The 25,602-nt window shown below is 47.7% G+C and overlaps 1 protein-coding gene across 8 annotated transcripts in view; it reads left to right on the forward strand.

The window, feature by feature from the left end:
- Window positions 1–25,602, forward strand: part of slc12a9 (solute carrier family 12 member 9) — a 39,205-nt gene that overhangs the window by 5,885 nt on the left and 7,718 nt on the right. For 2 of the 8 annotated variants that reach the window (XM_060854543.1, XM_060854547.1), the window contains 7 exons: window positions 11,123–11,257; window positions 12,367–12,514; window positions 15,663–15,946; window positions 18,227–18,334; window positions 20,576–20,687; window positions 21,906–22,063; window positions 24,114–24,196. In XM_060854543.1, coding sequence (XP_060710526.1) covers window positions 11,123–11,257; window positions 12,367–12,514; window positions 15,663–15,946; window positions 18,227–18,334; window positions 20,576–20,687; window positions 21,906–22,063; window positions 24,114–24,196 — 1,028 coding nt within the window. Of the gene's footprint in view, window positions 1–11,122; window positions 11,258–12,366; window positions 12,515–12,643; window positions 12,656–14,232; window positions 14,236–14,312; window positions 14,323–15,646; window positions 15,947–18,226; window positions 18,335–20,575; window positions 20,688–21,905; window positions 22,064–24,113; window positions 24,197–25,602 lie in introns of all 8 variants that reach the window. The other 6 variants (XM_060854541.1, XM_060854548.1, XM_060854545.1 and 3 more) reach the window with 5 other exon arrangements.

Genomic DNA, 25,602 nt, shown 5'->3' on the forward strand with positions numbered 1-25,602 from the left:
TGTAAGTAATCTAATCTAATCTTACTGACCAGAGGAGACTCTTGTAGGAAAGATAAAAGATGCTGTTGAAAGCAAGATAATGGGGCCTGGTCTTCAGCTGGTTTTGAAAACCGAAACAACTGCGGATGCTGTAAATCTGACAAAGTGCAGATCCGGTGAATTGGCTGTTAAATTGTCCATAGTGTTAGGGTCAGAGGGAAATGGCTGGCACTGCGTGGGTTACTCTTCAGAGGGTCAGTGTGGACTGGTTGGGCCGAAGGGCTTGTTTCCACACTGTAGGGAATCTAATCTAAACTTAATAAAATGGATATGGCTGGAAAAGCTCAACCAGTCTGGTAGTATCTTGGGAGAGAAACTGGAGTTAATGGTTGGGATCCAGTGCTGCTTGTTCAGAGCCTTTCCTCGTGACCTGGATGGATTGGCCTCCAGTTTGGGGTTTGAAATGTTAACGTGGCCTACGTGTGACTCCAGGCCTACAGCCTTGGTGTTGATTTTTAGCTGCCTTCTGAAGTAGCCACTCGCTTCAAGAGCATCGAATACCAGCCTGACCCTGCAATTCCCAGCCCTATCTATGAAAGGATGGCTTTTTTTAAAAAAAAAAATAAATTTGGAGAACTTTGGGAAGGTGAATGTTTGGGGGTTTTTTGTCAGTCTTTTGTACGTGAATCGTAAGTTAATTTCGAGGTAAGGTTAGCCATCGCAGTGCAGGGGTTAAAATGCGCGAATATTTCTGAGGTGCTCCCTTTGTGTTGAATGGGTTGTACCTACCTCGATTCCAGATCCTATCTGTGGAGTGGGACTCGAACCCACAACCTTGACCTGTCCCAAAAGCGTGACCCCTCCAGCAAAAGTCGGCAGTCGAGAAGCTGCTGAGGAAAGAGTTTTCGTCTGTTCAGGGGCTGACTCTCCACTTGGCTGGGTGAGCACAGGCCCAACAACACGGAAGGAGTGAAGACCATAAGATATAGGAACAGGAGAAGGCCATTCGGCCCCTCGAGCCTGCTCCACCATTCAGTAGGACCATGGCTGATCCCTGCACTCCATTTTCCTGCCCTTTTTCCCCCATAACCCTTGATTCCCTGACTGATCAAGAATCTCTATTTCAGCCTTAAATATACATGAGGACTCTGCCTCTTCCCCACCCCACCGTTCCTCCACCCCACAGCACTCTGTGGCAAGAAGGTCCAATAACCCAGCAGAAATACCTCCTTATCTCGGTCTCAAATCAGTCCTCCCCTGCTTTGAGACTGTGCCCCCTGGTCCTGGACTCCTCCTGTGAGGGGCTACAACCCCTCAGCATTGACCCTGCCAAGCCTCTTTGTTTCAATGAGATCGCCCTCTTGTTCCTCTTAAACCCCAGGGAGCGGAGTCCCAAACTGTTCAGCCTTTGCTCATAAGGCAATCCCTCCATCCTGAGGGATCATCCTTCTCTAAACAGCCTCCAATGAAATAATATCTTTCCTTTTAAATAAGGAACTGGTTGCAGTGTTCCAGATGTGGTCTCCCCAGCACCTTGTACAGGAAGACCTCCCTGCTCTTATACTCCAATCCCCTCGGAATAAGGGCCAACATTCTGTGACCCTTCCTGATTCCCTGCTGTACCTGTGTGCCTAGCTTTGTTTCATTTCTAAGTCCCAAAAGGGGGACTAAATTTTAGTTTTAGTAATAAAGTAAATTGATTTGTAGAGCACAACTACGGTGGTGGGTAAACTGGGTGAATAAATAAAACTCTCAAAACATGACAAATGATGATGATTAGTGGTCACTAACCTTTTGTCTCCATTTAAATAATCCTCTCCCTTTCCAAATGAACAACTTTGCCTTTTCCCAAGTGAAGTTTAATTGCCAACTTTTTACCCACTTGTCTGTCAATAACTCCTTTTAAACTGGGCATCATCCAGGGACCAAGCTACCCACGTGATTGGTGCCACATCCACTTCCCCCCACCCACCAATGCTCAGTGTGTACAGTCTGAGGCGCGCACTGCAAAAACTCACCAAAGATCCTCAGGCAGCACCTTCCATTTCTCCCCCCACCCAACTACTTCCACCTAAAGGGACACAGCCAGCATTTATTGTCCATCCTGAGTTGCCCCTGGAATGTGGTGATGTCCACGTGCATTTCCCAGTTCAGTGTACTGGCACATCCTGTAGAAGGTAAGGGCAGTTTGACCCTCTTCCCCCAGCCTGGGGAAGGTAGGGGTGCTAGAAGAGAGCTGATGGCCATTCTCCCACTCACCCCTTGTCTAGTTTTTGGATTCTGTGCTGTGCAAGTTTGGTGTGTACAAGTTGATTGCAGTAGTAGTTTGTTTCTGTGTGTCTCACTCTGCCTTCAGTGAAGGGTGTTGAGATTTGAGTCTTGGTGAGGAGATTATATGCTCAAACCTGTCCACAGTGTGTCCACTGCTTCTCTCTTCCTGCAAACGCAAGTGTTTTGAAACTGATGGTCTGCCTGTGATTGTTGCCAAGGTTGATGGATCTGAGCTACAGGGAGAGGCTGAATACGCTGTAGTTGTTTTCCCTGGAGCGTCGGAGGCTGAAGGGTGACCTTTATAGAGGCTTACAAAATTAGGGTCATGCTAAGACAAATAGACAAAGTCTTTTCCCTGGGGTCTGGGAGTCCAGAACTAGAGGGCATAAGATTAGGGTGAGAGGGGAAAGATATAAAAGAGACCTAAGGGGTGACATTTTCACCCAGCAGGTGGTATGTGTATGGAATGAGCTGTCAAAGGAAGTGGTGGAGGCTGGTACAATTGCAACACTTAAGGCATCTGGATGGGTATATGAATAGGAAGGGTTTGGAGGGATATGGGCCGGGTGCTGGCAGGTGGGACTAGATTGGGTTGGGATATCTGGTCGGCATGGACGGGTTGGACCGAAGGGTCTGTTTCCATGCTGTACATCTCTCTGACTCCCTTGTGCTCTGAGCCAAGGGTTTGGAATTCTGGGAGGTGCGAGAGAGGGAGCTGAGGATCACTTGAAACTGAACCCATCCAAACAGCGATGAAACTGAGCTTCACTCTGACCGATGAGCGTGTAATGAAATAGCAGACTGACTCGCCCACTGAATAGGGGTGGCACAGTGGCTGTGGATAGCACTGCTGCCTCAGTGCTAGGGACCCGGGTTTGATTCTCCATGGGTTTCCTCCTGGTGCTCCCATTTCTTCCAGTTGTCCAGGGATGTGCAGGTTAGGGTGGGTTAGCTGTGAGGAAGTGCAGGGCTACAGGATGGGATACTGTTCAGAGGGTCGGTGTAACTCGAGGGGCCAAACACTGCTCCCCACTGTCAGGATTCGATGATCCATCTTTTCCCCAGGTATCTGAAGATACAGACCTCCCTTGTGTTTCTCCATGGTAATGTTTCTGAAGTGCTTTTGGAGCCATTAAGTGTTTTGACATGTAATTGCCACTCAGCGAGGAGGCTCTGTAGCTGGCTGGTGCACAGTTGTACTGTGATTAAAGGCCAGTTCATGGTTTGTTTAAATGTTGAATTTTTAAAGTGAAATACAGGCTGAATTTCCCTCCCCACCCAACCTACCCCAATCTTCATCCTTGGGTCATTTCTATCCTCTTAGAGGTGATGGTGGTGGGGAACCTCCATTTAGCAGCAGCCCCTTGATCCGCATTGGAACATCATCCGACATGGATAGTGTCCAAGCCTCTGGCCCATGGGGACCTAGCATTACCCTCCTTGAGCCATGCACTGACCTGTAGTTGTTGAGAGTTGGGCCGTTATGGGTTGGGAGATAGATGTGGTTTTTGAGTAGTTGGTATGATTGTGAAACTCCTTCGTTTGGCTAATCTCTCTTCCTTCCTGTTATGGCCTGAACCAAACCCCCTCAAAAAAAAAATTTAGCCTCAGCCCTAACGTTTTCTTCATTTAAAGGCAAGGCATTGTATTCCAGATGCAATTCGGTTGGTCAAACTACCAGGTTTGAGGTAAAACTCACTTTATTCAGATGCTACAGTTAAAATACAAGAAAAGAAAGAATTGGTATAGCCTTAACTATTAGAAAGCTTTACAGAGTAATAGATTATTTAACCACTGCACTGCAACTTGTTCCTAAAAAATAACATCCTGTTAACGCACCCTTGGCAAAGGCAAATTCAGTAAAATAGATTTGTCTCCCATGCAGTTCTCCAGTCCAGGAGGAAAAACGTCAACAGCATACTCAGTGTAGCAGGGAGAGATGTACTGTAGCTTCCAGGCCCCAGCAACAAGTGCAACTGAGACTCCAACTCAAAATCCTGTGGGAGCTTGTTCCCACCCAGTCAGGCTGCTTCTACTGTTCCAACTTTTTAAAAACAAATTTAAAAAAAAAACCCAAGGCACCTCCAACTTGTTTATTTCAATAGGCAGCTCAGCCATTTTCTTACAACACTCTTCAATAAAAAGCCCAGGACACAATACAGCTCTTAAAGCCATAATAATGTCGTGTTGCCCACTGGGACCACTTGCACAGGTGTTGTGAAAGGGTTAATGTTATAGTGGCTTCCCACAGTCTGATGTAGCCCAATCTGGGTGAAGGAATTAATCCTGCAAGAAGCCATGTTGGAGGCAGGTGTGACATAACCGGCTTTTGGTAATGTCACTTTTTTTTAGGCACAATTAACACGGTTGCCCTATAGTGTAATTAATAAAGTGAGCACCCCTTCTGGAGATGATGTCATGTGCTGTTGTACATTAGGTCTTTAGTCTTGCCCCATTTTTGGTCAACACCTTTAAAAGTGCAGGGAGGTGTATTACCAGCAGTGAACCACCCTCTGGTAACCTGTGGCTGTTCCTCCCAAGTCCCACATGACAGGGGAGATCAAATATTTGATGTTGGACCATGTCAAATTCCTCTCGTCTTCCCTGCACAGCTGTCAGCTACAGGCTGCCATCTTCAGAGATGGGAAGTAAGGAAGACAGTAGTATTTTGTCTCCAGCTCTCCGGACTCTGGTAGTTTGCAAGTTGCTGTGTTGTGACTCAATTTACAGGCATGCCTCTGACTCGGGGTGTTGTCCATTTGAGTCCCCGTCCCGGTAGATCTGAGAATCTGCTTTGACGCTCCCAAACCTGAAGCTGGGGTGGAAAAGGATGTCACGGACTGCACTTGAGGAGCAGCGTGTCCTGAACCCTCTTAACGTCCGCAAAATCGTTTTTAGGGCAACTGATCCGTCGCTGTTTAATGGGAGCTTGCTGTGCATAAAGTTGTCTGCCCATGTGACATGTCAAGTACTTTTCAATCGGTCCTACAGCTCTTGAGGTGGTTGGGAGCTACTTAAATGCAGGATGACCTCCCTTGTATTGGGGCAGCAACAGTCCGACCAGGAAGTGGTGAATTGGGCTGTGAGAATGGAGGCTGCCGCATAAATGCAAGTTGTTGTTGCAGCAGGCAAGGAATAGAGGGAGATCCCCACTTGCAGGCAGATGGGGCTAGTTTGGAGTGGGATAGCTCAGATTTTGATGGGCCGAATGGCCTACTCCTGTACTGGTTTACATTTGGCGTTTTAATTGGGGAAAAATAGAGGTGGCGAGTGCATCAGTTGGAATTTGATTGTAAACATGGTGACCAGCAGTGGACGCAGTACTCAGGAAGTGGCCTCACCAATGTCCTGTACAACCTCAACATGATGTCCCCCAACTCCTGTACTCAATGGTCTGAGCAATGATGGCAAGCGTGCTAAATGCCGCCTTAACCAGCCTGTGCACGTGTGACAATAAATTACCGTGGAGGTATCCGTGTCCTTTGTACTGTTTGATCCGAAGCTAAACTGAAACATGTTGTTTTTATAGCTCTGTAAAACTGACTCTGACCTCAATTAGTGACTAATCAGAGGGGGGTGTGGTTATTTTCAGGAAGTAATTGGCCTTTATTTGTTCATCAAACAACAGATCCCCTCCCTGGTTGCGTTATATATGTTGTCCTACCAATTACTGCCATCCATCCATTTTGAATTGACTGTTTCGGCCATGTTGGGATTTCAAGTAAGGCCTCCTTACCCAGGCATAGAGTCCCTACCACTGCGCCACAGGCCAAAGTGTGTAAGGGTCTGTGTGATTAGAGTTTAGGGCTAGTCTCCTAGTCTCTGTTTCTCTGCCCAGCGTGACGTAGATGTTTTCAGATTGGCAGGGCTCAGGCCGCCATGTTGAGGGTAAAAGTCTGGGGCTGGTGAGATCCAAGGCCGCACTGGCTGCCACGGAGACCTAGTCAAAATCTGACATCCATCTTCCAGTTTTTAACGCCTCTCTCGATCTCCCTCACTGAGGGAATGGAACGACTTTTTTCGAGGTTTGAACACCAGAGAACGCTATGACCTTTAACCCCCTTACCTCTAGTTAGCCCAGGCCTACACCGAACACCTTGACGACTAGTGCTTCAGAACAGCTGGTTAGTCATCTGGTTACAAAAGCGCTCTGGCCTTGTGTAGGTCCTGGGTCTGACTTCAAACCCAACACTTGAGTGTTTCCTTCTTGAGAGAGCTTTCTTCCCCAAAGAGAAGTGAAGGCAAATTGTGGTGTTCTGGAGTGGGCGATTTGGATCATTGAGTCGGAAACAGCCTTTGGTCCAACTCCTCTATGCCGATCATCAGATATCCGAAATTAATTAATCTACTCCAGTTTGCCAGCATTTGGCCGTATTCCCCTCAACCCTTCCTATTCATGTCCCCAACCAGATGCCTTTTTAAATGTTGTCACTTTTACCAGCCTCTGGCAGCTCATTCCATACACGCACCACCCTCTATCTGAAAAAAAAGCCCCTTGGGTCCCTTTTTTTTTTCCCACCCCAGGGTGGGGGGGGAGCGGTGGAGGTGAAACGGCAATCACTATTAAGGTGAAAATTAGTTCATTATGCCTGTTTTACCAGGGCCCCAAGGGGAGAGGCGGAGGATGGGGGAAGAGCGTGGACTGTCTGTCACCTCTTATTTACACGCAGTTCCCCACATCCTTGTCAGCCTTCTGTCCCATGGGACACTCCAGTTTGCTCCCTGTTTAACTGCAACTCCTTCCCACACTATTCTCCCCCTCAGTAATGGTAGAAGGTGTAATTCCTGTCTATTTTAACCCCTTACTAACCAAGGCCCATCTTCTGGGTAAAGCTGTAACTTTTCCCCCTTTAACCCGCAGCAGACCTTGCTCCAAAGTCCCAAAGCTGTGTCATAATTTTAAAAATGGATTAAATAAAATGAGATCTGAAAGGGAAGCGGTGCCTAATCGGTTTTGCGCTTATCTTCTTGACGACTAAACTTTCTCTTTTCCATCTTACTTTGAACTAACTTTTTGCTGGCTTTGAGATTTGAACCAATGACCTCTAAATATTTACTTGAATATGCAGCCCTGTAACATTTCCACTGCTCCATATTCTCACTCTTCTTCAATGTGCGTATTTTTAAAAAACTGTTAATTAGTGGGTGGCACAGTGGTTAGCACTGCTGCCTCACAGCGCCTGAGACCCGGGTTCAATTCCCGCCTCAGGCGACTGACTGTGGGGAGTTTGCACATTCTCCCCGTGTCTGCGTGCGTTTCCTCCGGGTGCTCCGGTTTCCTTCCAAAGATGTGCGGGTCAGGTGAATTGGCTGTGCTAAATTGCCCGTAGTGTTGGGTAAGGGGTAAATGTAGGGCTATGGGTGGGTTGCGCTTCGGCGGGTCGGTGTGGACTTGTTGGGCCGAAGGGCCTGTTTCCACACTGTGCGTAAGTAATCTAATCTAAAATTAGATGTCGCCCATTTCAAAACCTGTTTTAATAATTTACATGAACGCTCAGATGTTCTATCCATCTTGCAAATTTTCAAGGAAAATCTATTTTTGGGGATCTTTTAGCACTGAAATGACAGCAAGTGACTTGTTTGTTTCTGTTAATAACTCTGTTCTGCTTTGTAACTCTCTCTGCAAATACTTGGTTCTTCTTTCATCTGTTCTAAGCAGCGGGAAGTCACTAATTTTTTTAATTAACCACCTCTTCAGATCGGGGAGGAACTAAATTTTATGGTTTAGGTCCCTTTGGGTAGGCACTGTTTCCCTGCACCTCCTGGGAAAAGAGGCACATTCCTGACTGCCTTTTTTACCCCTTGGGTGAGACAGGCCATTTTACCCCTCTACCCTCCTTGTGCTGTCCATGGAGACCCCTTGGGAGGGGGGTGGTTGTCAGTGGACAGTGTGCACCCACCAGCACAACTATCTTTTTGAAATGCTTCCAAAGATTTAAAACCAGCCAATGGTATTGCGCTGCGTCCCAGTCTCTTTCCCGGATGTACCACCCAGATGGCACGCGCAGGTTGAGAATTGTCCCCATGACTCTCCTAGAGACTCTGTACCAGGGAGTTTGTCACCTTTTTTTTTTAAATTTTACTAAGTGACCTGGATGAGGGCAGAGAAGGATTGGTGAATAAATTTTGTGGATGACATTAATGTCGGAGTTGTGGACAGTGTTGAAGGATGTAGGTTACAGAGGGACATGGTTAAGCTGCAGAGCTGGGCAGAGAGGTGGCAAATGGAGTTTAATGCGGGCAAGTGTGAGGTGATTCACTTTGGAAGGAGCAACAGGAATAGAGAATACTGGGCTAATGGTAGTGTAGATGACCAGAGAGATCTCCTGGGTCCATGTACATAGATCCCTGAAAGTTGCCACCCAAGTTGATAAGGTTGTTAAGAAGGCAGTGTGTGAGCTTTAATGGTAGAGGGATTGAATTTCAGAGCTATGAGATCATGCTGTGCTGTACTGTACAAAACTCTGGTACGGCCGCACTTGGAGTATTGTATACAGTTCTGGTCACCACATTATAGGAAGGATGTGGAAGCTTTGGAAAGGGTTCAGAGGAGATTTACTTGGATGTTGCCTGGACTGGAGGGAAGGTCTTATGAGAAGGTTGACAGACTTGAGGCTGTTTTCGTTAGAGGTTGAGAAGTGACTTAATTGAGACATACAAGATAATCAGAGGGTTAGATAGCGTGGACAGGGAGAGCCTTTTTCCTCCGATGGTGATGGCTAGCACAAGGGGACATAGTTTTAAATTGAGGGGTGATAGATATAGGACAGATGTCAGAGATGGTTGCCTTAGAGTAATAGGGGTGTGGAATTCCCTGCCTGCAATAGTAGTAGACTCGCCAACTTTCAATGACCACTTAAATGCCTTTAATAGATATAGAGATGAAAACAAAATAGTGTAGGTTAGATGGGCTTCAGATTGGTTCCACAGGTCTGCATAACATCGAGGGCCGAAGGGCCTGTACTGCGCTGGAATGTTTTGAGTTTAAGACCTCTTCCTTGAAAAGAGTGACCAGCCAGCAATAATATGTACTTACACCTTCCAAATCATTTACATGTTTGTAATTAACAATGGAAATAGTGAAGGAGGAGGATTCCAAATTTCTGCCAACTTCGTTTTTATTTCCATCTTCTTTTTTGCTCGACTCTCTCTGGCTCCTTGTCTGAGTCAGCCCCTCCTTTTAATACCTTGCTCTGAATCGTTATTTAAGCTGTTTCGCATGCTTTCGCTCGCTCTGCACAATAGCTCTGTGATGGCTCTCGCAGACGGTCCTGTTTATAAACCTGCCTTGATCACCGCCTGCATGCTATTAGTGGCAGAGCCATCCAGCACGGAAACAGACCCTTCAGCCCAACTGGTCCATACTGACCCCAATCCCAAACTAAACTAGTCCCACCTGCCTGCTCCTGGGCCAGATCACTCCCAACCTTTCCAATTCGTGAACTTATCAAAATGTTTTTTAAACTTGTACCCACATCCACCACTTCCTCAGCAAGTTCATTCCACACACGAACCTCTCTGTATTTGTTTTAAAAAGTTGCCCCTCGTGTCTTTGTTTTATAAATCTTCCTTTTCTCCTTTTTTTTTATATAAATTGTGCCCCCTAGTCTTGAAATCCCCCCCCCGCCCCACCCAAGGGAAAGGGCACCTGCTATTCACCTTATCTATAACCCCTGCAGATTTTATAATCCTCAATTAAGGTCACCCCTCAATGCTCCAGGGGAAAAGAGTCCCAGCCCCCCCTCATAACTCAAACCCTCCAGTCCCAGCAGCAACCTAGAAAATATCCTCTGAACCCTCTCCATCTTAATAATCTCCCTGTAACAGAGTACTCCAGAAGAGGCCTCACCAATGTCCTGTACAACCTCAACATGACGTCCCAACTCCTACACTCAAAGGTTTGAGCTATGAAGGCAAGTGTACTAAACCCCTTCTAAACCACCTAGCTACCTGTTACACCAGTTGTGTCTGAACCCCTAGGTCTCTGTTCACTTAATGTCCTTTGGGGAAGGAAACGGCCATCCTTACCTGGTCTGGCCTACATGTGACTCCAGACCCACAGCAATATGGTTGACTCTCCACTGCCCTCTGGGCAATAAATGCTGACCCCAGCCAGCGATACCCTCCTCCTTTTAAAAACACTACCCAAGGCCCTTCCTTTAACTAAGTCCTGTGCTTGTTTTTCCAAAGTGCAATACCAGACATTTTATTCAAATTCAACTCCACCTGCCAGTCCTCAGCATCTCCAAATCCATCTTCATCTGGGGTTGGACTGGGATGGACAAAGGTTAAAAATCACATAATGCCAGGTTATAGTCCAACTGGCTTATTTGGAAGCACTAGCTTTGAGAGCGCTGCTCCTTTTATCAGATAGCTTCATCACAACCAATTGATGGAGTGTCGCTCCGAAAGCTAGTGCTTCCAAATAAACCTGTTGGACTATAACCTGGTGTTGTGATTTTTAACTTTCTTGAAGACTTTGATTTAACTAATCGGTCAGTATCAGAATCGGGCTGGGGTGCAATCCTGTGGGGACAGGGGTGGAAATCTCGTAAAATTGACGTTTCAGGCCGGAGCCCTTCATCCGGATTCCTGCTCCTCGGATGCTGCCTGACCTGCTGTGCTTTTCCAGCACCCCACACTCCACTCTGATCTGCAGTCCTCACTGACTCCTGGATATCTAGTGAAGCTATTCATTAGCTGGAAAGCCTTGCTGGGATTAATTGGAACACTTTTGTTTTGTATTTTTGTTTTTCGGGGAGTTGGGGCAATCTGGACCGTACAGTATTCTGAGAATAATCCTGCTCTCCTGGGTTACTAAGAAGTTGATGTGTCTTTCTTTCCTTTTTGTCCCCCTCCCTGCTCTCTGTAGGCTTTGTGGTGGGTCAGGCTGGTTTCCTGCAGTCCCTGCTAATGTTGGTCGTTGCCTACATTATCATTAGCTTGACCGTGCTGTCGGTGTGTGCCATTTCGACCAATGGTGCCGTGAAGGGAGGAGGAGCCTACTGTATCCTTCCAAAATGGCGCCCGCTTCATGGATCTTCCCCCTTCTGGATGGTTTGGTCAGCTGTTTGTCTGCTCCCACCTTTTTTTTTTAAATTGTTCTGACCCAAGAATGTGAAAGTGTGTTGGAGTTGGTGTTGGTTTTGGAATAATAATAGGTATTTGCTCGGTATTCCTTCTGAAGTTCTGGGACTGTTGGCATCCTCCGTGCCAACTTCAGATGCTAAAAGGCCAGGAGCTGGGCAGTATTCTCCACACCCCACCCCACAAGCCTAGCCCCAGGAACCAGTTTAAATCTGTTCCAAATTTGTTAATCTCATCCAAAAACCTAATGAAAGGCCCGAAACGTCAACTCTCCTGCTCCTTGGATGCTGCCTGACCAGCATCTCGCTCTCGCGCTACCCTGATCTCCAGCATCTGCAGTACTGACGTTCTCTCTGAAAACCAATCCATCCAACCCAAATTTTATTCGGATGTTGGAACAGTTTGAGGATTGATAAGACCCTAATTGTTGAAGCTTTTTCTCCACTGCCAGGGAGGCTTCAGTGGTTGGCACTGCCAAGGGACCTGGGTTCGATTCCCACTCTCAGGCAACTGTCTGTGTGGAATTTGCACATTCTCCCCGTGTCTGTGGGTTTCCTCCCACAGTCCAGATGTGCAGGTTAGAGTGGATTGGGTACTTAAATTATTGTTTTCTTTTCCAAAAAAAATCAAAAATCTGTAATTAAGCGTCTAATGACCACAAATCCATTCCCAATTTGTTGGGATCTGGTTTAATCACACCCTTTCGGGAGGGGAATCTGCAATTTTATCTGATCTGGCCTACCCGTGACTCCAGACCCACAGTGACGTGGTTACTCTGAATTACCCTCTGGGCAATTAGGGATGGGCAGAAAATTGTGGGCCTAGCCATTATCCTGTGAATGAATTAAAAGAAATAATAGGCCCCAGTAGCGGGTGGTTTGGGGGGTGGGGGAGAGCTGAGAACCTACTCTGGTCTGCCATTTTGTTTTGGAAAAAAATAAATTGATGTGAAATGTTAACTGCTCTTCCACCCTGCCAGTCACTCATTGTAGTACAACCCACTAAATTTCCTTCACAAGTGGCTACCAGTTATGATCAGCCGTACGTTGGGCCCGGAGTTTGGTGGGAGCATCGGTCTGATGTTTTTCCTGGCCAATGTCTGTTCCTGTGCGGTCTACATCCTAGGCTTGGTGGAGGCCATTTTGGATGTGTTTGGAGAGGTCCCCAATGCAGGTGAGTCAACTCTCTACACCCCACCCCCAGAAAAGGTTAGTTGTTAGACATCAGACTCAGACAACTTTTTTTTTTAAACTTTGGTTGCTAGGGGTTCTGGGGTTCAAATCTCTTTCAACATTAAATGGGGCAGCACAGTGGCTCAGTGGTTAGCACGGCTGCCTCAGTGCTAGGGACCTGGGTTTGATTCCACCCTCTGGTGACTGCCTGTGTGGAGTCCTCACGTTCTCCCAGTGTCTGCGTGGGTTTCCTCCCACAATCCAAAGATGTGTAGGTCAAGGTGGATTGGCCATGTTAAACTGCCCCATGGTGTTCAGGGATATGTAGGTTAGGTGCATTAGTCAAGGTGAATGTCAAGTAATAGGGTGTGGAAGTGGGTCGGTGTGGGCTCGTTGGGCCGAAGGGCCTGTTTCCTTACTGTAGTGATACTATGATTATAATTTGGGGCAGGACTGAACCATTAATTGTCTAATTCGCATGCTGTTTTCCTGCACTTCCCCATATCCCCTCTCTTTCGACTTTTTAAAAAACTTTTATTTTAAATATTGAAATAGAAACCCCTATCCACCATGCTGCTGTTTGTGGGATTTTGCTCTGCCCTTGTCGGGTTGCCAGGTTTCCTATATTTACAACCAGTGGTGCTACTGTATGTTTTGGTCTGGAAAGCCTAGTCAGTGCCTTCAGGAAAAAGCACCGTTTTTTAACCTGGGCTATCCCTAGACCTTTTTTTTTGACATGTCTTGCTTGGTTATGGTGCATGACTCGTCTGTGATTCAGGAATGAGTTCTGTCACTGGTGACGATGCTGAAAAATGACCAAAATCTAACTTTTTTGGAGCAAATCAACAAATGTGCACATGTGACAGGGTCTTGGGTTGGGGTGTCAAAAATAACCGAAGATTTCCAAACAGGGGAGCACTTAAAAACATGGAACTGGGGGGGTGGAATTCACAAATCAGACCAGAGTGGCAACACCATATAGAACCTTAGTCCCTCAGCATGTTGAAGGGATGATGCTTTTGGAGGTTGCTATGCAAATGCACACGTTTGTTTGATTTCCACCAGGTGATGTAGGGGTGCGGGGGCTGGGAAATCTTTTTTGTCCCAGTTTTTCGTAACCTCTTTGTAATTTGTAGCTTCCACAAAATAAACCTAGTTCTTTGGAAACAAGAATTTTGAGATTTACTTTCTCTCCAGGTGGAGGAGATTATGGGTGTTTTTTTTTTTAAAAAGATTAGATTCCCTACAGTGTGGAAACAGGCCTTTCGACTCAACACTGACCCTCCGAGTAACCCACACTGACCCATTCCCCTAACCTGTATTTACCCCCTGACTAATGCACCTATGGCCAATTCACCTGAGCTGTGCATCTTTGGACTGTGGGAGGAAACTGGAGCACGCGGAGGAAACCCACACAGACACTGGGAGAATGTGCAAACTTCACACAGACAATTGCCCAAGGCTGGAATCGAACCTGGATCCCTGTAGCGCTAACCACTGAGCCACCGTGTTGCCATATTGCCAAGGTATTTTTGCAGGAGGGTGGAGGAATAGACACCAACAAAAACTAAGTTTCTGTTTCCTTTCTCAAGCTGGTATTCTTGCATTTTGGTCCTGATGCATCTCTGACCTCTACGTCGCCTCCTTTTGTGCCAGTGTCTCTAATATTAAAGGAAGCAATGTGGACTCTTGCTCCCCCTGATGGCGATGGTCTGCCCTGCAGGGGGTAGGTGGGAAAAGGGGGATACTGCTCTCCATGGTAGCAAAGCAGCTTTGAGGGGCTGAGTGGCCTACTCCTCCTAGACTAGGGTTGGTCCTAGTGGCAAAAGTTGACTGGGTGATCTGATTGATTGCTTTAGCTGAAGGTATCATCTGACTTCCAACAGGGTTATAGTCCAACAGGTTTATTTGAAATAATGAGCCCTTTCAGAGCGCTGGTCCTTGGAGGTGTTAGGTATAGAGTCATACAGCACGGAAACAGATCCATCAGTCCAACGCATCAGTGCTGACCGTAATCCCAAACTAGACCAGTCCCGTTTGCCTTTTTATCCTGTATCCCTCTATCCCTTTTTTGCTATTCATGTACTTATCCAAATGTCTTTTAAATGTCATAACTGTCCCAGCGTCCTCCACTTCCTCTGGAAGGTCATTGCACAGACGCTCCACTTTATTTTAAAAATAGCTGTCCCTCAAGTCCCCTTTCAAACCATTTCTCTGGTCTTGAACTCACCCACCCTGGGGCAAAAATCTTCACTATTTACCTTCTCCATGTCCCTTGTGACCTTGTAAACCTCTAAAAGATTACCCCTCGATCTCCTACGCTCCAGAGAGGAAAATCTCAGCCTCTCCCCCGTACATCAAACCCTTCATTTCCAGCAACATTCTAGTAAATCTTCTGAGCTCCAGTTTAATAACAGGGTGACCAGGACTGGGCACGGTGCTCCAGGAGACCCTTCCCTTCACCAGTTCCCTGTGCAAGTCCCAATTCCTATTCTCTATGATCTGAACAATGAAGGCGAGAGTGCCCGATGGTGTAAAGGATTGACAACTGATGAACTGTTTTCTGTGAGGAACTCCAAAGGATGGGGCAATTATAAAACCTGGTGATTGGCCATATTGGAGAATACAGACAAATACCTTTTTAGAAATTTCAGTCAAATGGCTGATCCATTTTTCTTTCTGGTAAGAGAATACTTGATCTGTCACTATCTAGTTGAATGCAGGAACATCTGTGTCTGTGTCCATTCCTCCCCAGGAGGGGAAAGTCTTGAGGCTGCTGAGCACAGTGATGGTTTAGTGGGACTGGATGGGGGGGGTGGGCCAGTATGGGTGCAGATGGACTGATTGGCCTCCATCTTGTATCATTCACCCCCTCACAATTAAGTGGCGTTGAAATGCCCATCAGCCATGATTGAATGGTGGCATGGACTCGATGGGCCAAATGGCCTTACTTCTATTCCTATGTCTTATGGAACAGTAGCCAATGGTGGTGAAGCAGTATGTGGTATGAATGTAGTGCTATTTTTCACTGAATGTTGGCAGGGATGTGTTGGTGGGCTTGTTTCTTTTGCTCAGTTCCTAAATAACCACTTGCCCCCTCCCCTTGTCTTACCACCCCCTCCCTGACCCTGGTCCAGCAGATACCCAGTCCAGGGGCATTCACGTGCTCCCACAGAACTACCTGTACGATGTCCTGTATGCCTCCAGCATCCTGCTGCTCTGTCTCCTGGTGTGTCTGGTCGGAGCTCAGATCTATGCCAAGACCAGCTTCCTGATTTTTCTGGTGGTCCACGTTGTCCTGCTCACCATCGTGGTCAGCTTCTTCGTGGTGAGCCCCAAGACTGTGGTCATTGTGAGGCAGGTGGGCAACGAGAGCCAGTCCATCTACTCCAACTACACCGGCTTCAGTATGGCCACGCTGCAGGAGAACCTCTGGGGTAAGTCTGCTCGGGTTCTCGTACCCGCTGTCGCGTGAGATTGTGGTCATAGTCGTAGAGATGTACAGCACGGCAACAGACCCTTCAGTCCAACTCGTCCAGGTATCCTAACCTCCTCCTTCCACTTGCCAGCATTTGGCTCATATCCCTCTAACTCCTTCCTATCCATCGACCCAATCCAGATGCCTTTTAAGTGCTGTAATTGTACCAGCCTCCATCACTTCCTGACAGCCCGTTCCAAACACATACCACCCTCTATGAAAGTTCCCCTTAGGTCTGTTTTATACCTTCCCCTCTCGCCCTAAACCTATGCCCTCTAGATCTAGACTCTGACCCCAGGGAAAATACTTTGTCTATTTACCCTATCCATGTCCCTCATGATTTTATAAACCTCCTAAGGTCACCCCATAGCCTCCAAATCTCCATGGAAAACAGCCCCAGCCTGTTCAACTTCTCCCTATAGCTAAAACCTCTGACCCTGGCTACATCCTTGTAAATCTTTTCTGAGCCCTTTCAGGTTTCACAGCATCCTTCAATAGGAATCTGAAAGGGTTAATGCTGTAGATTGTTAAGCTCCACCCCATCTTGTAATCATGGGAAGAAAGAAGTCTCTTCTAACTAATGGAAATTGCAGAAACTTAGAGTGTGGAAGCCACCTTTTATCCCTGTAACCCTGTATCTGCTGTGGCTGACCCACCTAACCTGGACACTATGGGACAATTTAGCACAGCCAATCCACCCTAACCTGCACATCCCTGGACACTATGGGTAATTTAGCATAGCCAATCCACCCTAACCTGCACGCCTTTGGAGTGCGGGAGGAAACCCACGCAGGCACACGGGAGAATGTGCAAACTCCTGAGGGTAGGATCAAACCCGGGTCCCCAACGCTGAGAGGCAGTGGTGCTAACCACTGAGCTGACCCAATTATATACTGGCAATGGAGGCAGGCCAGAGAAGGTTCATTAGTTTAATCTCTGGTATGGAGGGATTGTTATGAGGAGCGGTTGAATGAGTTGGACTTGTACTACATTGCAGTTGAGGAAAGTGAGCGATCGCTTAGGATTCACAGGAGACTTGTCAGAGCACTTGTTCCCCATTTTTTTTTTTCTTCCCCCCCCCCCCCCCCCCACCCCCCAAGAGTCTGGGACCAGAGGGTCATCCTTCTGAGATAAAGGTTGTGTAGATCTCCCTTAAGGGAAGTAAATCTGTAGATTTCTTTACTGCAGTCATTGAGAATATTCAAGGCTGTGATACTTTTTATCTCAGGAGGGGGAGTGAGGGAAAAGGGAGGAAAACGGGAGTTGAGGATTATCTGATCGTCCACAGTCTCATTGGCCCAACTCTCCTCCTTGTCTTGTCGTCTTTACAGGATACATGGTAGTCAGGTTTAAAGTGGTGGGTGGGAGGGGAGGTGGCTAACTTAAAAGGGACCTAAGGGGCAACTTTTTCACGCAGAGGGTGGTACGTGTATGGAAAGAGGTGCCAGAGGAAGTGGTGGAGGCTGGTACAATGACAGCATTAAAAGGCATCTGGATGGGTATGTGAACAAGGGGTTAGAGGGATATGGGCCAGGTGCTGGAAAATGGGGCTAGATGATTTTAGGATATCATCTGGTTGGCACCGAAGCGCCTGGTTTTATTTAAGCTCTCCAACTCCCCTGGAATATCTTGGGTCCGTTTGGTGCCACTTGTGCTCCTTGTGGTGTTAGCGAGGTGGGGAAGGACCTCCACATGTAGGAGCAGTGAAGATTATCTTTGAAGAGCCAGTATTTAATTGCCAGTTACACTATACCAGAGTCATGAGAGACATCAGTTGTATTTAAGAGTAAATATACATTCTCATTAGTGGTGTGGACGAAGACTTGACCGGTTTTGGATCTCTTGTGATTTTTATCTACCAGTGTATACAAAATTAGTCACCCCCTACACCACTCCAAGCATCAGCCTTTCCTACTGTCACCTAGTGTCCATTAACTCCTTCCAGGAATTAAATCTCTCGCTCTCGCTCTCGCTCTCGTACAATTCTCTCTTGTGTGTTGTAACAACCAACCCCAACTTTCTAAATGGTAACCAGGTGATTTTGTTCCTCTCCCCTCCTCCAGGCCTGGGAGAAGGTGTTTGAGGCCTACCTTATGGTGCAGCCTGGGAGTAAATTATCTAATGTGTCCCAGTTTAGTGGGCAGGGGAAGGGGGGCAAGAACACATTGGGAAGGGGTGGAAAGGGAATGAGATGGTGTGTGTATCTCTGGAGTAATGTTTTTTTTTCTTGTTTTTCCAGATGATTATTCTGTGGATTACACCACCAGATACATGATGACCTTTGCGACAGTGTTTGCTGTCATGTTTAATGGTTGTACCGGTATCATGGCTGGTTCTAACATGTCTGGTAATGCTCTCTGTTTAATCCCCCCCCCGCCCTCCCCATCCCAGGACCAATACCTACCCCCTGCTGTGGGACAGGCCACGTACAGATACTGGCATTTGAACAAAAATTCAGGATTCACTCTCTGAGAAGGGGTGTGGGTGGGAGAGTGTTCGAATCCCAGCACACCAACTAGGGTGAATTTGAGTGCTAATAAATCTAGCTGAAAATGTGTTGCTGGTTAAAGCGCAGCAGGTTAGGCAGCATCCAAGGAACAGGAAATTCGACGTTTCGGGCATAAGCCCTTCATCAGGAATGAAGGGTTTATGCCCGAAACGTCGAATTTCCTGTTCCTTGGATGCTGCCTAACCTGCTGTGCTTTAACCAGCAACACATTTTCAGCTCTGATCTCCAGCATCTGCAGACCTCATTTTTTACCTGCTAATAAATCTAAACTAAAATATTTGACTTTTTTTGTTTACATCAGTTGAACCACCTCCAGACCAGCTTTTTATTATCTGCATTATGCAAAACACTGACCAACGGATTCAAGAACTACTGCTTCCCCCTGTTATTACACTTCTAATGGACCTCTCATTAGAGTTGCTGTTTTCCTGCACTTTCTCTGTAGCTCTAACACTCTATTCTGCATTATGTTCCATTACCCTTGTACATGCATAACATGTGATTTTTACCTGGATAGCATGTAAAACAATGATTGTTTTTCACTGTATCTCGGTAAATGTGCCAATCAAAACTCACCCTTTTTTTTTCCATAGAATCCCTACTTACACCATTTCATTCCCTTTCCACCCCTTCCCAGCACATTGCTCTCTTCCTCCCACCTAGCCCACGAAACTGGGACACTGAGATAATCCACTCCCAGGCTGCACCATAAGATAGGCCTCAACAAGTCCACACTGACCCTCCGAAGAGTAAACCAAGCAGACCCATTTCCCCATTACTCTCTCACCCCAGATTTACTCTGACTAATGCACCTAACCTACATGCCCCTGAACACTATATGGGGCAATTTAGCACAGTCACACCACCCTGGCCTGCACATCTTTGGACTGTGGGAGGAAACCGGAGCACCCAGGGGAACCCATACGGACACTGGGAGAATGTAAGCTCCACACAGGGTTGAGTGGAACCCGGGTCCCTGGCACTGAGGCAGCAGTGCTAACCACTGAGCCACCATGCCTCCCAGATCTTTGGATAAGTCATTACCAGTTTTATTTGTTTCAGGTCCTGCAACATCCTTGTGATGAGGACGGACGGACTTACTGACTGACTATTACTATCCTAGTGTTTCCTTTTTAAAATTATTTCATGGGATGAGGTGATTGCTGGCTGGGCCCAGCAGTTCTTGCCCATCCCTAATTGCCCAGAGGGCAGTTTAAGAGTCAACTGCATTAAGGTGGGTCTGGAGTCACATGTAGGCCCAAACAGGTAAGGATAGCGGTTTCCTTCCCTAAGGGACACAGTGAACCAGATGGGTTTTTCCAACCATCAGCAATGGATTCATGGTCATCATTTGACACTTTTTCTAATTTCAGATTTTATTCTTGAAATTGAATTCAAATGCCATGATGGGATTTGAACCAGGGTCCCCAGAACATTAGCTGAGTTTTTGGATTAACAGTCCAGCAATAATATCACGTCTCCTTGTGTGGCAAAAACTGGGTGCACCAACTGGAATAGGCCATTCGGCCCCCTGACCTTGTTCTGCGATTCACTCAGATCGTGATTAATCATCCATTTTCCCACTCTCTTAAAGAGGGACGGATGTAGGCCATTCGGCCTGCTGTCAGCCTTTATATCTCCTCCTGATGTCTGGAACTCTAGACCTATCTCAAACACACTGTATGACTGAGGCTCAATCGGCCCAATTCTAGAACCAGGGCAAATGTATTGTTTGAAGAAATTTCTCTTCACCTCTGTCCCAAATGTCCCTTTATGTTCTGCGATAGTGTCCCTGCTGTGTTTTGCCCCCTCATTGGACAGCACCTTCCAAACCTGCGACCACACCCCCTGGTTTCCCCCATTACTGGGGATACCCTTGCACCCTATAGAACTGTCCAATTGTGAGTTAGATCCCCAACAAAACCTCTGGGCAGTTGGGGACAGGCAGTAAATGTTGGCCCAGCCAGCAACATCAATATCTGTTTGAGAAACCGATAGGGGCTGTGCACGCGCTTAGTGGGGTTAAACATGGTGGACCACGGCCCGGGGAGTTCTGCTGATGGCCGTTTCTCATTCCAGGAGACTTGAAAAACCCGAGCTACGCGATTCCCAAAGGCACGGTCATCGCTGTCATCTACACCTTCCTGGTCTACCTGCTGCTCTGCTTCCTCGTGAGCTTTACCTGCGACAGGTGAGTCCCAGTCAAGCCCATCCTGGGCCTTCTGTGGGAGGTCCCTTGGGAGAATGTGTGCCAAACTGGGGGGGGGCAGCACACGAGGAGGATGTCATGGGGCTGTCATGGACCGCTGGAATGTGAGGCGGGGCAAGTTTGAAGAGCAAGGAGATGGGGACTGGAAGGTGGAGATTCCCATCATGCTTTGCCAGTGACGTGATGGAGGATGGGAGGGGGAAAAAATGGCCAACCTTTGGGCATTGCTGGTTAGGCTGCCCTCTGAGAAGGTGGAGCTGAGCCGCCATCTTGAACCACTGCAGTCCCGTGTGCCATGGGGGGGCCCCCATCACGCCACCGTTAGGGAGGGTGTTACATGATTCGGACCCAGTGATCCTGGAGGAATGGCTGATGCATTTCCATCTCTGGGGAGGGGTGGTGTTCCCCTATGCCTACTCTCGCCCTTCTCAATGGTAGAGGTCATGCCCTTTGTAGGTGGTGTAGCTCTTTGTTCCCAGACCCCTATCCGAATGATACAGGAACCAAAGCAGTGCCTCCTGTAGCCAGTAGGAAGCTGAACCATCTCTTTTCCCCCCCCCCCCCCCCAGCCCCCCCCAGCAAATGTTGTGTTAAACTAGTATGTTTGAAATCTTAGAAGCAGAACGTTGGTTCAGTGTGGAAGAGTTTGGATTTAGGGATGAGGAGCAGCTCTGGATATGGTGAAATTGGAACTCTTTTGAGAAGATTTGAGTAAAATCTTGTTTGTATCATGGGGGGGTCAATCAAGGAGGAGGCACAGTGGTTAGCACTGCTGCCTCACAGCACCAGGGACTTGAGTTTGATCCCATCCTCGGGTGTCTGTCTGTATGGAGTTTGCACATTCTCCCAGTGTCTGTGTGGGTTTCCTCCAGGTGCTCCAGTTTCCTCCCACAGTCCAAAGGTGTGCAGGTCAGGGTAGATTGGCCATGCTAAATTGTCCCGTAATGTCTAGGGGTGTGCAGGTTAGGGTCGGTCATGGGGAAGGGGGGGGGGGGGAGCGTGAGTCTTCAGAGTTGGTGTGGACTGGTTGGGCCAAATGGTTTGCTGGCACTCTACAGAAAGCTGGAGAGCGCATGGGCAAGGATTTGAGGGGGTTAACTTTTTTTAACGCGACCATGGGTTATGTAACTAATCCTCTTTCATTCTTGCCCCCCCCCCCCCCCCCTTTTGCCTCTTCTCCCACTCCCCCCGCTGCGTCAGGATGCTGCTGAAAGGAGATTACGTGTTTTTCCGTCAGATCAATGTCTGGCCCCCGTTTGTGGTTATCGGTGTGTACGCGGCATCGCTGTCTGCTTCGATGAGTACCCTGATTGGTGCCTCACGGATTCTCCATGCCCTGGCCTGCGATGACCTTTTCGGTGAGTTACCCAGCCGCTGGTAAAAGGCAGCGGTGTAACCCTGGGCCCCCTCTGTGCTGGAATGGGGCTATTTGGTGCCATTCATTACTTTTGGCGCTGAGCTACTTTGGTGCCAATACATATAGATAACCATCGTGTGAAAATTTTGGTTTGTCTCCCTTGCTTAGAATGTTTTCAATCATTTCTGGTATGGGCTGTACAAGAAAATAGAAAGACAATTGTATTACAGCTTTCCAATATGAAAACAGAAGGGCTTAAGTATCATCAAGGCAGTAGATGATTATAACAATTGTTAAATGAGAAAATGATTACCAAACGAGATTTGAATCTACAGCGGGTCATTACAGCTTTGACTATCAACTCTTGCTAGTTGAGAAAATTACATCGTGTCATTGTCATCCTCCCTTTTTAACTAGGGAGTGGCGCAATGGCACAGTGGTTAGCACTGTTGCCTCACAGCGCCAGAGACCCAGGTTCAATTCCTGCCTCAGGCCACCGTGTGGAGTTTGCACAGTCTGTGTGGGTTTCCTCCCACAATCCAAAGATGTGCAAGTCAGGTGAATTGGCCATGCTAAATTGCCCGTAGTGTTAGGTGAAGGGGTAAATGTAGGGGAATGGGTCTGGGGGGGGGGTTGCTCTTGTTGGGTCGAAGGGCCTGTTTCCATACTGTAAGTAATCTAAACCAAACAAAACTATTTTTAAATTTCTGAATTGGCGCCTAAACAGCTCAGCGTCAAAATGGTGGGGCCAAATGATCGGTGCCAAACATACCTGACCCCCCTCTGTGCTGGCACCAATACCTCCAAGGAACTACCAAGAGGCCACTCGTGCCTGCGACGCCAGTCAGTTTAAAAAGTGTGGCTGCTGTGCTTCTGACCCTCCAACTCTGCGTGCCTGGCCTGGAGGGACTCGAGGCTGTTTTTGTTAGAGAGTTGAGAGGTGACTTAGAGACATGTACAATAACCAGATGGTTTAGAGTGGACAATGAGAGCCTTTCACCTCCGATGGTGATGGCCAGCACGAGGGGGTGTAGTTTAAGTTGAGGGGTGATTAGTCATAGGTGTACAGCACGGAAACAGACCCTTTGGTCCAACCTGTCCATGCCTACCAGATATCCCAACCTAATCTAGTCCCACCTGCCAGCACCTGGCCCATATCCCTCCAAACCCTTCCTATTCATATACCCATCCAAATGCCTCTTAAATGCTGCAATTGTACCAGCCTCCACCACATCCTCTGGCAGCTCATTCCATACACGTACCACCCTCTGCGTGAAAAGGTTGCCCCTTAGTCTTTTTTTATATATCTTTCCCCTCTCACCCTAAACCTATGCCCCCTCTCGTTCTGGACTCTTTCCCCACCCCAAGGAAAAGACTGTCTATTTATCTTATCCATGACCCTCATGATTTTATAAAACCTCTATAAGGTCACCCCTCAGCCTCTGATGCTCCAGGGAAAACAGGCCCAGCCTCTCCCTAGCTCAAATCCTCCATACCTTGCAACGTCCTTGTAAACCTTTTTTCCCCTAAAGTGACCTACGGGGCAACTTTGTCACGCAGAGGGTGGTACGTGTATGGAATGAGCTGCAAGAGGAAGTGGTGGAGGCTGGTACAGTTGCAACACTTAAAAGCCATCTGGATGAGGAAGGGTTTGGAGGGATATGGGCTGGGTGCTGGTAGGTGGGATTAGGTTAGGTTAGGATATCTGGTCAGCATGGGCGGGTTTGACCGAAGGATCTGTTTGTGCTGTATGACTCTACAACCTTGTGTTGCTCTCCACCATTTGGAGAGTTGGTTGAGGTAGGAACCATTCTCCATATCTGTCAGAGGGCTGGCTTGGAACCCTCCCAGGGCCATCAGCAGTGGAACAGGCCAGGAATACCGCTATCTTGGGATAATGAGCTGGTGGTGTGTGATGACCCCACGGGGTGGATCTGTGGGGGCAGGGGTTAGGATTGACCCTGGGTTAGAGCGGCCTCCACAGGAGACAGTGCCTCAGAGGGTTGCAGAATTCCAGCTGCTAACCGGTTTGGTTTGGTTTGGTAATACAGGTATAATATTGGCCCCTGCAAAGAAGACATCCAAGACAGGAAACCCCTGGGTCGCAGTGCTCTACACCTGGTTAATGGTTCAGGTAGGAACAGTACCACCTCGGTAATGAAGTGTTCACCTGTTTTTAGAACTCTGTGGGACCACTCTGTCCACCCACCCTACCCTGGGCTGTCATCTCTCTTCCCTCCTGCCTGGCTTAGTTAATGTTAGTTTTGTCTGTGTTCCCATGGCGACCTCCATTGGCGCATTGTCTTGGTGGAATATTCCAGACCCTAATCCCACTCGCTGTGTCTGAGGGCCATTGTTTGCTTCTGTCTCCATATTTGTTTTGTTGGAAATCTGACCCCTCTTTGTTTTTTTCCCACCAGTTGGAGTGGTTTCTCCTGACCTTCTCCACGTAGGCCTCGATCTAACCTCCCGACCCTTGCTTCAGCCTCTGCCGACCAGACAGCACCGTCACTCCCCCTCGGCATTTTGTGTGGATCCCTTGACTAATCCTCCCCTTTCCTTACCTGCTGTTGGGGGGGATGTGTGTGGTTTTTTTTTTCTTAAGCATTTGTCCTAAGATGATGAAGGCCTACTCCATAACCCCAACCCTGGTCCACAATGGGAAGTGCCGACAGACTGGTGTTAACTTGAAGACATTGTCCTCCAAGTTGGGGTGTCCTCAAGGTGTGAAAGAAAGTGTTAGGCCCTGCGGCTCCGTCATAGCGGCCTGGTGTGTCAACACAGTCTCTCTGCCAATGGCCTCCCTCTCCTGAATTAGGAGATGGATTTGGTTGAGGGGAGCTCTTTGATTTGAGGTGTTCCCTCAATCCTGTGAACACTCTCACCCCCAGGGGAATTTGGAGTGGAGGGGGTATGTGGGGTTGATTCCTTTATTCACTCACTGGATGTGTCCATCGCTGGCTAGGCCCAGTATTTATCACCCATCCCTAATCACCCCAGGCGGTGGTTAAGAGTCAACCCCTTTGCTGTGGGTCTGGAGTTGTGAGTAGGCCTGACTGGGTCAGGACAACAGTTACCATTCCCTGAAGGGTCCAGACCAGGGTTTTCTGACAGTGGATTTATGCTCACTTCAGATTTTTGAATTCCAATCCCACCATCTTCCAGGTCCCCAGGACCTTTCTTTGGGTTAACAAGGTAAAAGTGAGGACTGCAGATCAGAGACCAGATTAGTGTGGTGCTGGAAAAGCGCATCAGGTCAGGCAGCATCTGAAGAGCAGGAAAAATTGATGTTTCGGGCAAACTTCCTTCAGGAATTATGCTTTTGGCCAAAATGTTTTTTTCCCTGCTCCTTTGCTGCCTGACTTCCTTCTGTGCTTTTCCAGCACCACTCTAATCCTGTGTCTGGGTTAACATTCCAGTGATTAGTACCACTAGGGCCATCGCCTCTTGGGGGAAGATTTCTCTAACAACAAAGTGAACCCATGCTCCATTTTTTAAACTTAATTTTTTGTCTCCCATCTCGCCCCATTTCTATTTATT

The sequence above is a fragment of the Hemiscyllium ocellatum genome, chromosome 44 (genome assembly GCF_020745735.1).
Source record: "Hemiscyllium ocellatum isolate sHemOce1 chromosome 44, sHemOce1.pat.X.cur, whole genome shotgun sequence".
NCBI classification, from domain to species: domain Eukaryota; kingdom Metazoa; phylum Chordata; class Chondrichthyes; order Orectolobiformes; family Hemiscylliidae; genus Hemiscyllium; species Hemiscyllium ocellatum.